Source organism: Caenorhabditis briggsae, assembly GCF_000004555.2.
Source record: "Caenorhabditis briggsae complete genome, chrII, whole genome shotgun sequence".
Taxonomy (NCBI): domain Eukaryota; kingdom Metazoa; phylum Nematoda; class Chromadorea; order Rhabditida; family Rhabditidae; genus Caenorhabditis; species Caenorhabditis briggsae.
Genome location: NC_013486.2, coordinates 241,518 through 255,488, shown reverse-complemented (window position 1 = coordinate 255,488; position 13,971 = coordinate 241,518). Strand labels below are relative to the sequence as shown.

General features: G+C 41.0%; 2 protein-coding genes across 2 annotated transcripts; one reads left to right on the top strand and one right to left on the bottom strand.

Moving 5' to 3' along the window:
• Nucleotides 1–333: 333 nt before the first annotated feature.
• Nucleotides 334–4,225, bottom strand: CBG00996 (the record flags this gene model as incomplete). The annotated part of the gene is made up of 4 exons (XM_045241658.1): nucleotides 334–1,191; nucleotides 1,242–2,408; nucleotides 2,452–3,839; nucleotides 3,886–4,225. The coding sequence occupies 4 exons, from the start codon at nucleotides 4,223–4,225 to the stop codon at nucleotides 334–336; spliced, it is 3,753 nt and encodes a 1,250-aa protein (XP_045091689.1).
• Nucleotides 4,226–6,848: 2,623 nt separating this feature from the next.
• Nucleotides 6,849–13,151, top strand: CBG00997 (the record flags this gene model as incomplete). Its single annotated transcript, XM_002629715.1, is given in 10 exon segments — nucleotides 6,849–7,290; nucleotides 7,336–7,481; nucleotides 7,531–7,753; nucleotides 7,864–7,990; nucleotides 8,470–8,479; nucleotides 8,482–8,574; nucleotides 11,876–12,164; nucleotides 12,208–12,291; nucleotides 12,342–12,808; nucleotides 12,864–13,151. Coding segments are annotated over 10 exon segments (2,169 nt in total), but the record flags the coding sequence as incomplete, so codon positions are not given.
• Between the last annotated feature and the right edge of the window lie 820 nt (nucleotides 13,152–13,971).

Sequence of the window (13,971 nt, the reverse complement as noted above, 5' to 3'; positions counted from 1 at the left end):
TAACAGGAAAAAGGCCCGAAAAAGAGTGAAAAAAACCAAGAACGAGGGTATATGAATTATCACTAGAGGGATTGGACTGTTCGAATTCGAGTGAAGGCACATTCATTTGATTAGAATATCCGTTTTTGTATGGTAGGGTTTGCGGGTAAAGTGCTACGGGGCGCAATAAATATTAGGGAAAAAAAAAACGAAAGGAGAGTAAAGTAAGGGGAAGGGAAATTTATATCAACAAGAAAAAAAAACACTAATAAATACAATTTTCGGGGGAGAAGAAGGGCGAGGGTTTCCAGAAGACTATGAATATTGACGTTGGCTGAATCATCTTCGCGTTGTTTACCAACGACGGGACGATCCCCAAGCTCCACCGACAGCAGCAGTAGTAGTCGCCGAAGGTCCCATGTCTGGGAATTGTTCCGAGCTTCCGATGTCCAATTGCCATGGGGCTCCCTTCATTTGCACAGTGACTGGCCCGGATTGTGGGCGAGCGTTATGAGACTCCTGTTGACGTGGAGACATGTATTGAGTCTGAAATGATTGAAATAAGTTGTGATCGGAATCATCATAAAAACTTACTCTCTCGACGTTGTCAAGCAAGAAGGTTTCCTCTTCAGATCTCAAGTGATCGATGCAATCGTACACGTCGTTCTCGTCCTTTCCAGCGACGATAACCAAGTTTGGATCTTCGGCTCCTTGACGTGGAAGACGAATCTCGACATGGTAATCATCCATGACCTTCTTCAAGTTCTTTCCTCGAGTTCCAATGAGACGTGGGTGATATCTGGAGTCCAAAGTGATCTCTTGAGTGAACATGGATCTGAGATCCGAGATCATCTCTTCGATAGCAGCAGCACATTCTTTGGCCTTCTCCTCGTATCCAACGATAGTAATAGCCTCGTTACCATCCTCACGTGGGACATTGATGTTAACACCATACTTCTCCTTAAGAGCAGTGATGGTGGCTCCACGCTGTCCGATGATCTTTTGATGGTAGTCAGTTGGAACATTGATAGTCATCGACCATTGCTTGAGCTTACGGTCCTCTGCTTGAGCCTCGTACTCAGCAAGCTTTCCACGGAGAGCTTCGAGGGCTTGTTCGACATTATCAACTTGTCCGGTGACAGTGATGTCCTCGCTGGAGTTGTCCTTTGGAATGGAAATGTTGACGTCGTAGTCTTGCATGAGCTTGCGGACCTATAATCATAGAAAATAATAATTTTTATTAGAATTTTCAGCAAACTTACAGTCTCTCCTCCACGTCCAATAATCGAACGATGCATATCAACTGGCAGTTGAATGACCTTCGAGATTGGGACTAAAGCAAGAAGAGCTTCTTTAGCCTCCTCAACCTTGGTGTCACGTCCGGAGATGATGACTTCATCGGATGATTCAGCTCCTTCATCACGGTTATTCGGGAATCTGACGGAAACGTTGTACTTCGATTGGAGTTCGTGAATCTTCGCTCCACGTCCAGCAAGAAGTCCACGGTGGAACTGAGCTGGGATGGAAACGGTGTCGGTGATCTGCTTTTCGTAGTCTTCAACGGTATCTTCGATGCGAGCTCTAGCGGCTTCCACACATTGCTTGGATCCACGGATCGAAACTTCATTGCTGTCAGATCCATTCTTTGGGAATGAGATGACAACACCTCCGTTTTGATCTTGAATCTCCTTGATCAAAGCAGCTCCACGAGCCAAGAAGTTCTTGTAGTACTTTGGATCGACGGTGATCTTGATGTCAACAGTCTCGGAAAGATGCTTGATAGCCTCTTCAAGAGCGGCCTTAGCCTTTGGCACGTCATCCTTCTTTCCGAGCAAGTGGATCGTCTCCTTCTCAGCATCTCCCTCATTTGGGAACATGATACGCACGTTGAGGGTGTCACGAAGCTTGGCGATCTTAGATCCTCCCTTTCCGATCAAGAAACGGTGGAACTCAGCCTTAGCCTTAACGGTATCCTCGACATAGTTCTCTTCCTTATCCTTAGCGAGAGCAGAAATGAGACCAACAGCCTTCGTGACGTCTCCAGCTGGTCCACGGATAGTAACCTTTGTGGACTCGCTCTTCTCTGATGGGAATCGGATGTGAACTCCTCCGCATTCCTCTTCGATGTCCGAGATCAAACGACGTCCATTTCCGAAGAAGCGGTTTTGAACCTTCTGTGGAATGTCAATACTCTCTTCGGCAACATTGGCGAGCTCTTCTTGGATCTTGTTGAGTTGAGCAACAGCCTTTTCAACATTGGCTTGCTTTCCGGTGACGGTGATTTTGCCATCATCGGATCCACTCTCTGGGAGGTCAATACGGGTCTCGGTTTCGTCACGGAGTTTGCGGATGGTGGCTCCTCCCTTTCCGACGATGTGCTTCAAGAACTCCTTGAAAATAGCCACAGTCTGCTGATAGTTGTTCTCGGCCTGAAAGTATATTGTTAGTTTTGAAAACGACTTTTTAACTTACAAATTCTTTGGAGAGAACTGTAAGCTTCTTGAAGACAGCGTCAACTTCAGCTTTGTCTCCACGGATGTTGACAACATCGGATTTGGATTTGGCATCTGGGAACATAATCGACACATTTGGATGAGAGTCGCGGATGACTTGAACTCCGGATCCCTTGGTTCCGATGATGAGCTTGTGGAGTCTTTGTGGAATGATAATATCGCGAGACTTCTCATTCTCAATCTTGGTAACAATCGAACGAATCTCAGCAACAGCTTTCTTGACTCCGTCCTTCTTTCCTTCAACAACGATCTCGTCGGAGTTGGTCTCCTCACTTGGAATGGTGATTTGAACTCCCGCTTGTTCCTTGATCTTCGAGATGAGTGATCCACCGCGTCCAATGACGTGGCGATGAAGGCTGGGGTGAACTTTAACCTTCTCAATAGCAAGCTCCATCTGGAGACGAGCGACCTCCTTGTTGAGTGGCTCGAAAGCAGCCTTAACTTCTTCTGGAGATCCCTCGAGGAAGATGTGGTTGCTGTTGTCGAACTCGATTTGGACGTTATTGCGGTTTGGAACGAGGGTGGCAAGAGTGGCTCCCTTTGGTCCAATCAAATGTTTGTGAAGCCATTGAGGGCATGCGATGGACTGAGTGACAACAGATGATGCGCGCTCAATGACGAGGGTCAGAGCCTTGGCCAAATCGTTGGCATCTCCGATAAGGGTAACTTGATCGGATTTAGATTCCTCGGATGGAACCTCAACGACGACTCCGGTCTTGGCAAGAATCTCATGGATTCCACTGCGAGCTTGTCCGATGATATATCTGTGTTGAGTGCGAGCAACTTGAACTTGAATGCTTGTAACATTCTTCTTCGACTCAACGATTTTGCGGATTTCGGCAGCGGCGCGCAAGACTCCTTCCTTCTCTCCGGTGACAGAAATCACCTCGTTAGTGGCGGTTGGTGGTGGGATGTTCACCTTGACTCCTGTAGCGGTGAGACGATCGTAGATCTCATTGTGTGGTCCACGAACGAATGGGACCAGGTTCTTTGGACAGACGATGTGCTCGGTGGCGAGCTTGGATTCATGCTCCGATACATCCAAGATGTGCTTGGCGGCACGCATAATTCCTTCACGTGGTCCAGTGATGGTGATCTTAGAGCTTGGATCATCGCGTTTTGGGATCTGGATTCGGCAGTTGGTCTCAGCTTCCAAGTTGCGGAGAAGGGCTCCTTCCTTCCCGATGAGACGTCCGTGATGCTCTTTTGGAATGTCGACATCGCGAGATGCCTGGGTTTGGAGATCGCGAATGATGCGAGCGCGAGCATCCTCAACCTTGGCGCGTTCTCCCTTAACGACGACGGTGAGCTCTCCGTCTTTTGATTCGCTAAGCTCGATTCTGGTCTCTGAAATTCACTTTTAATGACTGTCGCGAGTTCTCTCAAAACTCACTGGTAGCGCTAGCGATCAATTGGGCTTTCTTTGATTCCTCCGAGGTGTTTCCGAAGCTCTTCACCTTGTTGGAACGCTCATCAGAGGCCAAGTGGAAAGTGATGATCACGTCAGTCTTGGAGAGTGCTGGGCGAGACCAGACGTTGGTTTGTTTGGCGGTTGGAGCGGCGGCTGGAGCTGTTTCCGGGAGGGTTGGGAAATCCGATGCATAGCTGAAGCTCAAAGTAGCTCCGCCAGTGGCTGGATCGATTTCAACAATGTTAGTTTCTTCTGAAAAAGATGTTTGCTGAGAGAACGCCCAAATTTGAGAAACTTTCTTACCAATATGTCCGTTGTCCATGATTCGTATCAGAAGGGTTGGCTTATCCGTATCCGGGGGTCCGTGCGCGAGACAATTAATCCGTTCGGGGGAGTCTGTTGAGGTGACCTGTTATGTTGACCGAAGCGGGCTCTAGTCCGTTCGAATCAAACAATACCTACAAAAAGTGAGGATTGTTTGCTTAAAGTCATATGCGATAGAAAAGAGAAGTACAGTACGAGAGCAGGCGATGAGGAGTAAAGACGGAACGAGAAATATAAAATGAATACATATTACGACGACGATAACCAAAAAAACCAAAAGAATGTCGAGACAGAATAGTGCATGCAACTGTTGGTTGAGTGAATGACGGACGGGGTGGACGTTATTGTCTCTCCATTATCTAATCTACCCAGAGACCGAATCTTCAGTTGTCTTATGGGAAACGTCTGCAGTCTATCTTTTTTTTACTGTGGGAGCAATGAAAAGCAGTTCTGTGGTTTCTTACTATAACGAATTTGATAAGGAACTGAATGAAGATGAAGATAGAAAGGTCGAGAAAAGATCCGTTTGTCACTGTTAAACAAGATTTCGCGAATTTCCCGCAGCAAAAAAAACTAGCGCAATCGGGAACTAGGCCTAGAACATAGAAAGAAACTAGTCAGAAAGATCATGCGATTCCTCAAAACCAGGTCAAGGATCTTCTTGAATGGTCGTGATTGGCTTCTCTCTCTCTCTCTCTTGCGTGAATTATTAAAAATTGAAGTTTTCAAAGTAGAAGTTAAATTTAGCACAAAACAAGAAATAGAGACATATATTCGAGAGTCGTAACTTTGGGAGATGAATAATAGAGGGTGGGGATGCATACGTGTATATCTCACTTTCTTCGGTACTACAGGTCAGGGTCGATTCGTAATACGACTAGGCCCGCACATACTCACAACCACATACACACCAAGAATAACTACACAGTAAAGAAGGGGGACAGTTTGGCCATTCCCTACTGCCCCGTTGGAATGGAGAACACTGTCCTCCCTGCGTCTCTTGAGAAGAGAGAGTGAACGAACGACGTGGCGGTGCTGGTCTCTTCGGGAGAAGAGAGGGCCGCTCTTCTTCTCTCTGTTCTCGGTGCTGTTTCTTTCGGGAATAAAAACGAAAAAAAAGAAAAGGAGAAGTGGAAGAAAACGGAACAACGGGGAAACTGATGAAAAACTGCTAGCCAGTGTCCAACAAACAACAGAAAAAAGGCCGTCATTCTAGAATTCGACACATGGATTTGGTCTTGTTCATTTAGAAGCGGGTGGGAATAGGAAAGACAACAAAAATTTAGTGTGCCCCCGCTTATGTCGGAATTGGAGAAGTAGTAGACAGCGAAGAGCTGACGGATGATATAAACAAAGTTTAATTTGTTTTTTTTTTCGTCTATGTATTGGATTTTTGTTCAGAAGGACTACGATAGATTTCTTTATAGAATAATTAACACCACGATCCGAAAACTATATAACCTAATACTGTATAATGAGCTACAGAAAAACCGTAACTCATCTTTCATCTCGGTAAAAGAGAATTAATTAGCAAGCAAGATCTGAATAGGTCAGGGGCACTCATCAGAGATATATCTTCTTTTCAACTCTCACAACAACTAGGACGACACAGATAAAAATCAAGTGCCGCTAACCTCACCTAGCACTCTTTCTAGGAGATACAGATCACACAGGGAAATGATGAATGATAGGTACACGTAATTGAGGACTCGCACTTCATAAGACTATTTGACGGGTACTTGAAGGACATCAATAGAATCATAGGTATCATGTAATGCCACAACCACTGATAAGAACGCGGGGGGAAGAATCCTGAAGGTGAAAAATTAGAATTGAGAAAGTTTTGTTGCATTTTCGGGCGGTGAGCGAAATAATAAAATTGTGCGGGTTGAGAGGAGGGGGCGGGGAGGAAACTGCAAAAACTGCAAGGGAATATATGGGTTTTCAGTGAAGCAAATGAGAGAGAAAAGGGCTCGTATTTCCAATGACGTGGGTTGACGAAATGGAAAATGGCTTTATAGAAAGAACATGGGATGACGAGTGCAATATGGCACTTAGGGAATAGGTCGAAGAAGAGAGCAGATTTAAAACACTTGTTTTCTAGAAGCCAAATCTCTTATGAAATTCAGATAACTAGGTGAAAAAAAAAATTTTTTTCGAGATTAAATTTTAAAATGCAAAAAAGTTTTTCAAAGGAATCTTCACATTAGGTGGGAAAAAGAACACAGAACATGCGATGTAAGGATGGGATAAATTGTCTTCAGCAAACTTTCAAGGTCAAAAGCAATGAAAATCTGGGTTATTCGACCCGAAAACAAAGGAAAAAAGGTCAAAATCCGAAAATTCGGTTGACTAATTACCGAATAGACTGAAAAATCCACAAAAACAGTATGAAGAGCCGCCCCGCTGCGTGGCAACTGGTTTAAAGGCGCAGCAGTACGGTAACACTCGTTTCGACTGTGTCTAGAGCTTTTTTGAAAAAAATATTTGGTCGTCTGAAAACTTTCAAATAAGGATTTATAGATGATTTACTCGCTGAAAATCAAATAAAGTTGTATATATTCAACTTAGAATAAAACTTCATCAAAAAATTGATGCAATATTATCGATTTTTTTAGAAAATGGACTCAAAACAAGTTCGAAACCCATACAATGGACTCGACGATTTGCAATCAGATTTTGGCGACTTGCCCGATGATAGAATAGCTCAAAAGAAACGGAAAGGAGATTTTATGGAAAAAGTGCGACCTGACGATCTCATGAAAAAAAAAAGAACCGATGGCCGCGCAGATTTCCAGGAAGAACATGGGAGAATGCACAGAAAAATGGCGAAAATGATGTCAATGAATGCCTATGAAAGACACAAAGAAATTATCAATCTTTATTATCTCTCATATCCGGGAGCCACAAAGTTGCTGAATAGAAAAGTGGAAGGCGAAACAACAGATCTGGATGTGCTCAAAAAGCATCACAAGTTTGTGTGGAACGAGGAAGATGAAGGAAAAGAGCCGGAAAGTTGGGAAAAGAGAATGGCTAAGAAATATTATGAGAAACTGTACAGAGGTTTTTTAGTTCTCTGGGATTCGCCAATAAAATATTTCTTTTCAGAATTTGCTATAATTGACTTGTCAATGTATAAAACCAACAGGTTCGGATTGCGATGGCGGACAGAAAACGAGGTGAAAGAGGGAAAAGGGCACTGGTGGTGTGGAGCTAGAAAATGTTCCGAGAATTCTCAAATGGCTACGTGGGAGGTAATTATTTAACAAGCCTTAAAACCAGAAAAATTTTGTGAAGATTTAGGTTAATTTCGCTTACAAAGAAGACGGACGGTCCAAAAACACACTTGTTAAAGTTACGCTTTGTCCAAATTGTTCGAATAAGCTGAATTATGGATCTAAAAAACGACAAATCAAGCAGAAGAAACGAGCCGTGAGGAAATGGGACAAGCAGCGAAGGAGAGAGGATTCAGATGAAGACGAAGGCGTGGGGACGAGTGAGATGAAAATTGAGAAGCAGGATAAAGGTAACAATTATTTGATCTATCAAATGAAAATCTCCAAGTTGTTTGTTTGAATAAATGTCAAAACTGAGAATAACAAATTAAAAAAAAATCATTAACAACCATTTTTTCAGATCAACCTTCCACCTCGGCTGCTTCAACACTATCGGCTTCGACCGACATTTGGGAAGGTCCGGCGCCTGCAGAAACGGAGAAAACAGTGGATGATGAGATCGACGAGTTTCTGAATGATCTTTTCCTGTAATTAAAATAATTTTGTGATTTTGTTTTCCGAAAACTCTGGTAATCGGTTTCTAACCAGTTTCGGGCAATTTTCCAACCAGATTCGGGAACGCACATTTTCCAACCAGATTCGAGTAAAATTCCAACCAGATTCGGAAAGTTTTTATTTTCCGACCAGATCTGGCGATTTTCCGACCAGATCTGGTGATTTTGTGACCAGATCCGAACGAGAAAGCTAATTTTCCAACCTGATTCGGACAATTTTCTAACCAGGTCTAGCCATTTCTGCTCCGGAATTTTCCCGAATCTGGTTGGAAACCGATTACCAGAGAAAATAAGAACATAAAAATTTATTGTATACATGAAAATTCGAATATTTTTCTCTTTTGTCTCTCGTTTGAGCTCTTCTTCTTTTTTCTAAAAATGAGCATTTTTATTGTTGGGTTTTACGAGACACTCCTAACTGATAACTCGGATTGCTCTCATTCAATTCTCAGTCAGCCGGTATCAAAATGTTGCGAATTCTTTTGATTTTCACTCTTTCCATTGTCTGTGTCTATCCCCAAACTTCTAGCAATTATACTCTTGAGTTCGTTCAAACTGTAAGTGAATCTGAGAACTGCCACGTGTCATATGTGAGAGGTATAGGTTTGGCGACATGGTGATAGAGCGGCTCGCGGTGATCTTTTCCCAATTTTCGAAGCCAATTGGACGTTTGGAGGAGGTGGATTTGGTGAATTGACACCTCTTGGGATGTCACAAATGAAGAATTTGGGGAAGCTTTTCAGGAACATTTATGTGGGAGACAAGGAATTTTTGAGTGCAAAATATGTGGCGAAAGAGGTGAGGAGGACGGAAAAAGTTTAAACTTTTCAATAAAATCCCCAGATTTACATACAATCTACTGATATGAGTCGAACTATAATATCAGCATTATCTCTACTTTATGGAATGTTTCCACCTGGAAATTGGAATATTCAAGGTATTTCTTTCAACTGTTAAAACAAAATTTCCTCTTGGTTCATAGGAGTTGACTACCCGAATGAAGTAGATTGGCAACAAGGATTTACATTCGTTCCAGTGCATGTGGATACATCTGAAATTTGTGTGAGTCTCAGGGCGTTTGAGGATGTGGCCATATCGTAAAACCTGCAAAAGAATGGTCCCACATCGTCAAGCTTGACGTCATTTAACTCAGCTTTATAACAGATACCAAACATGTGTCAACTGAAAAAAAAATGTTTATGGTATTATGATAAAAGGTTTATCAGTTGGCAAATTTTTAAAATCTTTAAGAGGAACCGAGATAAAATGGCTCAATGTTAAAGGTTAGGGGCCCTTCTATCACAGGCTTTACGGTATTATCTATGTATTAATTCCTCCAGGCTGAACAGCAATGCGGTTGCTCCCGTTTTAATGAAATACGAAATCAATGGCCCAAAATTCCAGAAGTGCAAACTAAAAGTGTTAAGGTTTGTGGCAAATATGCCTATACCCATATTTAAGTCCCAGAATCGTTCCAGATGGTTGCTCTGAACAGAAAAGTAGCGGCCTTGTTCAATATAACCAAGGACCAAGACAACTTTAATATTTACTCCGATGCATGGAAGGCGCAAAGAATGTGGTTCAATGATACTCTTTATAAAGAACTGCCATTTTATAACGAGTCGCTGTATCAAGAATCTCAGACTACTTTCAAAGCTTTCAAGCAGTTAGTAGATGGGTATTTTAGTATGTTTCATAAGTTAAACTAAATTAAAGTTTAATAGTTTAGCTAGCCCAGCTATTGTTAATGGAGTAGATATTGCTCATGAGGCAAGCGTCATACAGGCTGGACCTTTGCTCAATGAGCTATATCAAAGGGCTCGGGATAAAGCGGGATGTTTAAGGAACTCAGAAAACTGCACTAGCTTTTTGAAGCCACTAAAGTTTTTTGGATACTCATCGGTAACTCTTTTTCTCTTATGTTTCTAGAAATTTCGTTCAACTAAAACTTTTTCCCAGCACGACATTGTACTATTTGCGATTCTTGTTCCTCTCGGACTCCATGATCAAGTTCATACCCTTGATGGATGGCCAGATACTGCTGGATCGCTAACTTTGGAAATTTACAGTAACCCATCGAATAAAACCGAATTTTTCGTCAAATTCTTGTATAGAGACAATTCTCTTGCTGAATTTTCGGATGTCACTGAAAACGTAGCAGGATGTAATGGGGCAAAATTTTGTGCGCTGGAAGATTTTGGGAGAACTGCTGAGAAGATCAAGCCATTGCCAGATTATCAAACGGTGAGTGGGTTACTGTAATTGGAAGAAAATTTTGTATTTTCAGCTTTGCCAAACTCCATTATTTGGTTCCAGTTGTTTATTCAATTATCGTATCTTGTTGATTATTGCTTTGTTTTGTACTTTTCAGTTTCAATGAATGATAAAAAATGATTTCTGATTTTACAAATGTTCTGTTTTATTTTGGTCCTAAAATCAAGTCTCTAGGACATCTAGAACCGGAGATACAGTAATTTTAAGTTTCGAGGAGACGCAGACAGTTAGAGTGTCTCGTTGTCTGCGTCTCTCCAAAGACTTCAAATGGTAGTATTTCGGCTCCTAGAGTAGCTAGAAACTTGGTTCTTTCTCTAATTGCTAATCAGTACACTATTTCAATACCTGTTATTTTTCAGAATATTTCTGAAAAACTAATTTTTCAGTTTTTCACTGGGACCATTTTCCGTAGTCTGGAGCTTTCCGATTACTTTGAAAAATTCAGAGGGTGTAAAACATACCTAAACTGAAAATTTTGCATTTACAGATTTTTTCAAATTCAACCTTTAGCCAAATTGTCTTGGTTTCTGTGATAAATATCAAACAGTGGTCAACTGATAAATTATTTATCATAATATCACCAATATTTCTTCAGTAACAAATTATTGATATCTTTCAAAGATTCGAGATAATTGAGCTCAAATTGAAGAGGTTTCTAGTCTTTACATGATTTGTGCCTGAACACTTCTAGCCTGTACCTTTTTGTTTTGTCCGAGAAAAAAGATACAAACAAACTATGCAATATCAGAATTTTATTGAAAACTATGAAGAAAATCAGAATTTCAAAGACAATAACTTGCTGGAAGTGGTATAAATGGAAGGCCACATACAAATTCATCCCTGTTATTTTCCCTTTTCACCTGACTAGTTGGATTATATGTACACTTTCCCGTTGAACTGTTTTTTTTATGTTTGTATGTTTTTTTTTAAATAAAAATTTTAGAGAATACAGGTCAATTTTGTGTTCCTTTTTGAACATTTTTTGTGTGTTCTGTCTTTAATAACAGTAACTGATTTTTGTTTAAAATAAGATTAGAAAAGACAAGAAGAAAAACAAATACAGACTCATTTTGTTAAGTTTTACTTTCAGTTTTAAGTCTACTGGTAACATCTTTATTTCAATTGTTTTATTCAAAATGTTTTTGGGTGGTCTTTTGGATTCGAGGCGACTCGAGCTTTCTATAGATCCCTTCTACGTGGATTTTAGCAAAAATGAACATGAATAGAGCCTAATTGGATACTTTTTCCCCTATATAAAAATGTTTCAGAGTTTTTAACATTTCAAGAAAACCATAAATGTCAAACAATCCTTTAGTCTAAAATAAGTTGATTATTTTCCGACTTTATCGTTTTACGCTTCTAGCTGATAACCCTTTTTTATCACTTTTTTGTTTCTTGATCATTGTCATTGAATGAAAAATTTTCAGACATCTTTATCATTGAGAAAAAAAAGTATGTTGCGTTTTCTGGCAGTTTTCTTTGGCTTTTTTATATTCTTCGTCTATTCTCAGGAGGATTATAAGTTGGAATTCGTGCAGACTGTAAGTTCTAGAGGATACTGTACTTCTCATATTCAATTTTAAGCTGTGGCGACATGGCGACAGAGCGGCTCTTGAAGATCTCCACCCAATTTATGAAGCCAATTGGACTTTTGGAGGTGGAGGATTAGGAGAGCTTACACCTCTTGGAATGTCTCAAATGAACAAACTTGGGACTGTTTTCAGACAAATGTATGTGGAAAATGAAGAGCTCTTGAGTCATCGATATGCGGCGAAAGAAATTTACATCCGTTCTACTAATGTTAATAGAACTATTATATCAGCAATGTCTCTTTTGTATGGAATGTTTCCTCCGGGTGCTTGGAATATTCAAGGTATGGCATATTTATCTCCTCACCGAAACGTTTCCTTCTTTAGGAGTGGACTACCCAAATAGTGTTGACTGGCAACAAGGGTTCACTTTTGTTCCAGTACATGTGGATGGACCGGAGCTCTGTGTTAGTAAAAGTAACGTCTAGAAATAGTCCTCATACTTTTATTTTTTCAGGCAGCAACTCAACAATGCAAATGTGCTCGGTTTGTAGAGCTACAAGAGAAGTGGGCGGAGCTTCCAGAAGTGCAGTCTGCCAACGCAAAAATGATCACAATGAACAGAAAAGTAGCAGCGTTATTCAATATCACCAAGGTCCCTCAGCTATTCAGTAGCTATACCGATGCATGGAGGTGTCAGAGAAATTGGTTCAACGATACACTTTATAGAGACCTCCCATTTTATAACGAGGCGCTGTACCAAGAATCTCAAACAACATTTAAACCATACAAGCAACTGATGGAAGGATATTTTGAGGAACCAGCAATTCTGAATGGAGTGGATATTGCTCATGAAACAAGTGTCATACAGGGAGGTTCTCTGTTGAATGAACTTTATGAGAGAGCTCGAGAAAAGGCAAATTGTATAAGGAACTTGGATAACTGCACGAGTTTTTTGAAGCCTGTGAAGTTTTATGGGTACTCATCTGTAAGTGATATTTCAAAAACTGTATTTCTTCAACGAAATTCTCTTTTTTTTCCAGCACGACCTTGTAATCTACGCTGTTCTTGTCCCCCTTGGAATCCAAGATTCTGTAAAAACCCTAGACGGATGGCCGGATACATCTGCATCACTGACGATTGAACTCTACAGTAACACTTCCAACAATACTGATTTTTTCGTAAAATTCTTGTATCGAGACAACTCTCGAGTTGATTTTTCGGATGTCACCGAAAGAGTAAAAGGATGTAATGGTACAAAATTTTGCGCGCTGGAAGATTTTGGAAGAGCTGCAAAGAAGTTTAAGCCGCTTCCAGATTTTCAGACGGTGAGTGGATTACTGCTACAGTGAAATGATTTTCTATGATTTTCAGCTCTGTCAAACCCCTTTGTATGGTTCCAGCATTTCAACTAAATATTTGATCTCCTTATTGGTGGTTTCCTTATTGACGAATTTCAAAATTTAATTAAAATAAACCGATAATTAAAACGTGAACTTTTTCCTCATTTTTAATAAACCTCAATATAGGTTTCCAACTGCAACCCACGTGTCGTCCGTTGCGTCCGGAAAAAAACACAAAATTTTCCGATTTATACGAACATGACGGAAAGTCCGTTTGGAAAAACGGACTCTGGAAGAGAGATCAAAAAAGGGGGTTACGATGAAACAAAAGGATTTGATCTTGGAGTAAGCTTAACGATTTTTCATTTCTCATCTTACTATCTTTTCAGCCAGCCTATGACAAAAAGGAAAAAGCGGAACGGAAGAGAAAAGCCGCTGAGGATAGTAAGAATCAAGTTCAAGATGAACTGGAGAAGCTAGATGCGGATCTGAAGCGGCGTGAAGAGCTTCTGAAGCAAAAGAAAAAGAAGGAGGTCGATGAAGGAGACGACGACAAGAAGGAGAAGACAAAGACAGAAGGTGGTGATGAGGAGGAAAAAAAGGAAAAAAAAGAGAAGAAAAAGGAGGATAAGAAGGAAAGGTCGAAGGAGAAGACGAAAACGGAGGAGGAGGAAGAGGTGGTGATGGTGGTTGAGAAGAAGGAGAAACCGAAGAAAAAGAAGGTTAAGGAAGAGGTTAAGGAGAAGGAAGAAGATAAGTAGGAAGAGAAGAAATACGCTGAAAAGGAAAAAACTAAGGAGCTGTCAGA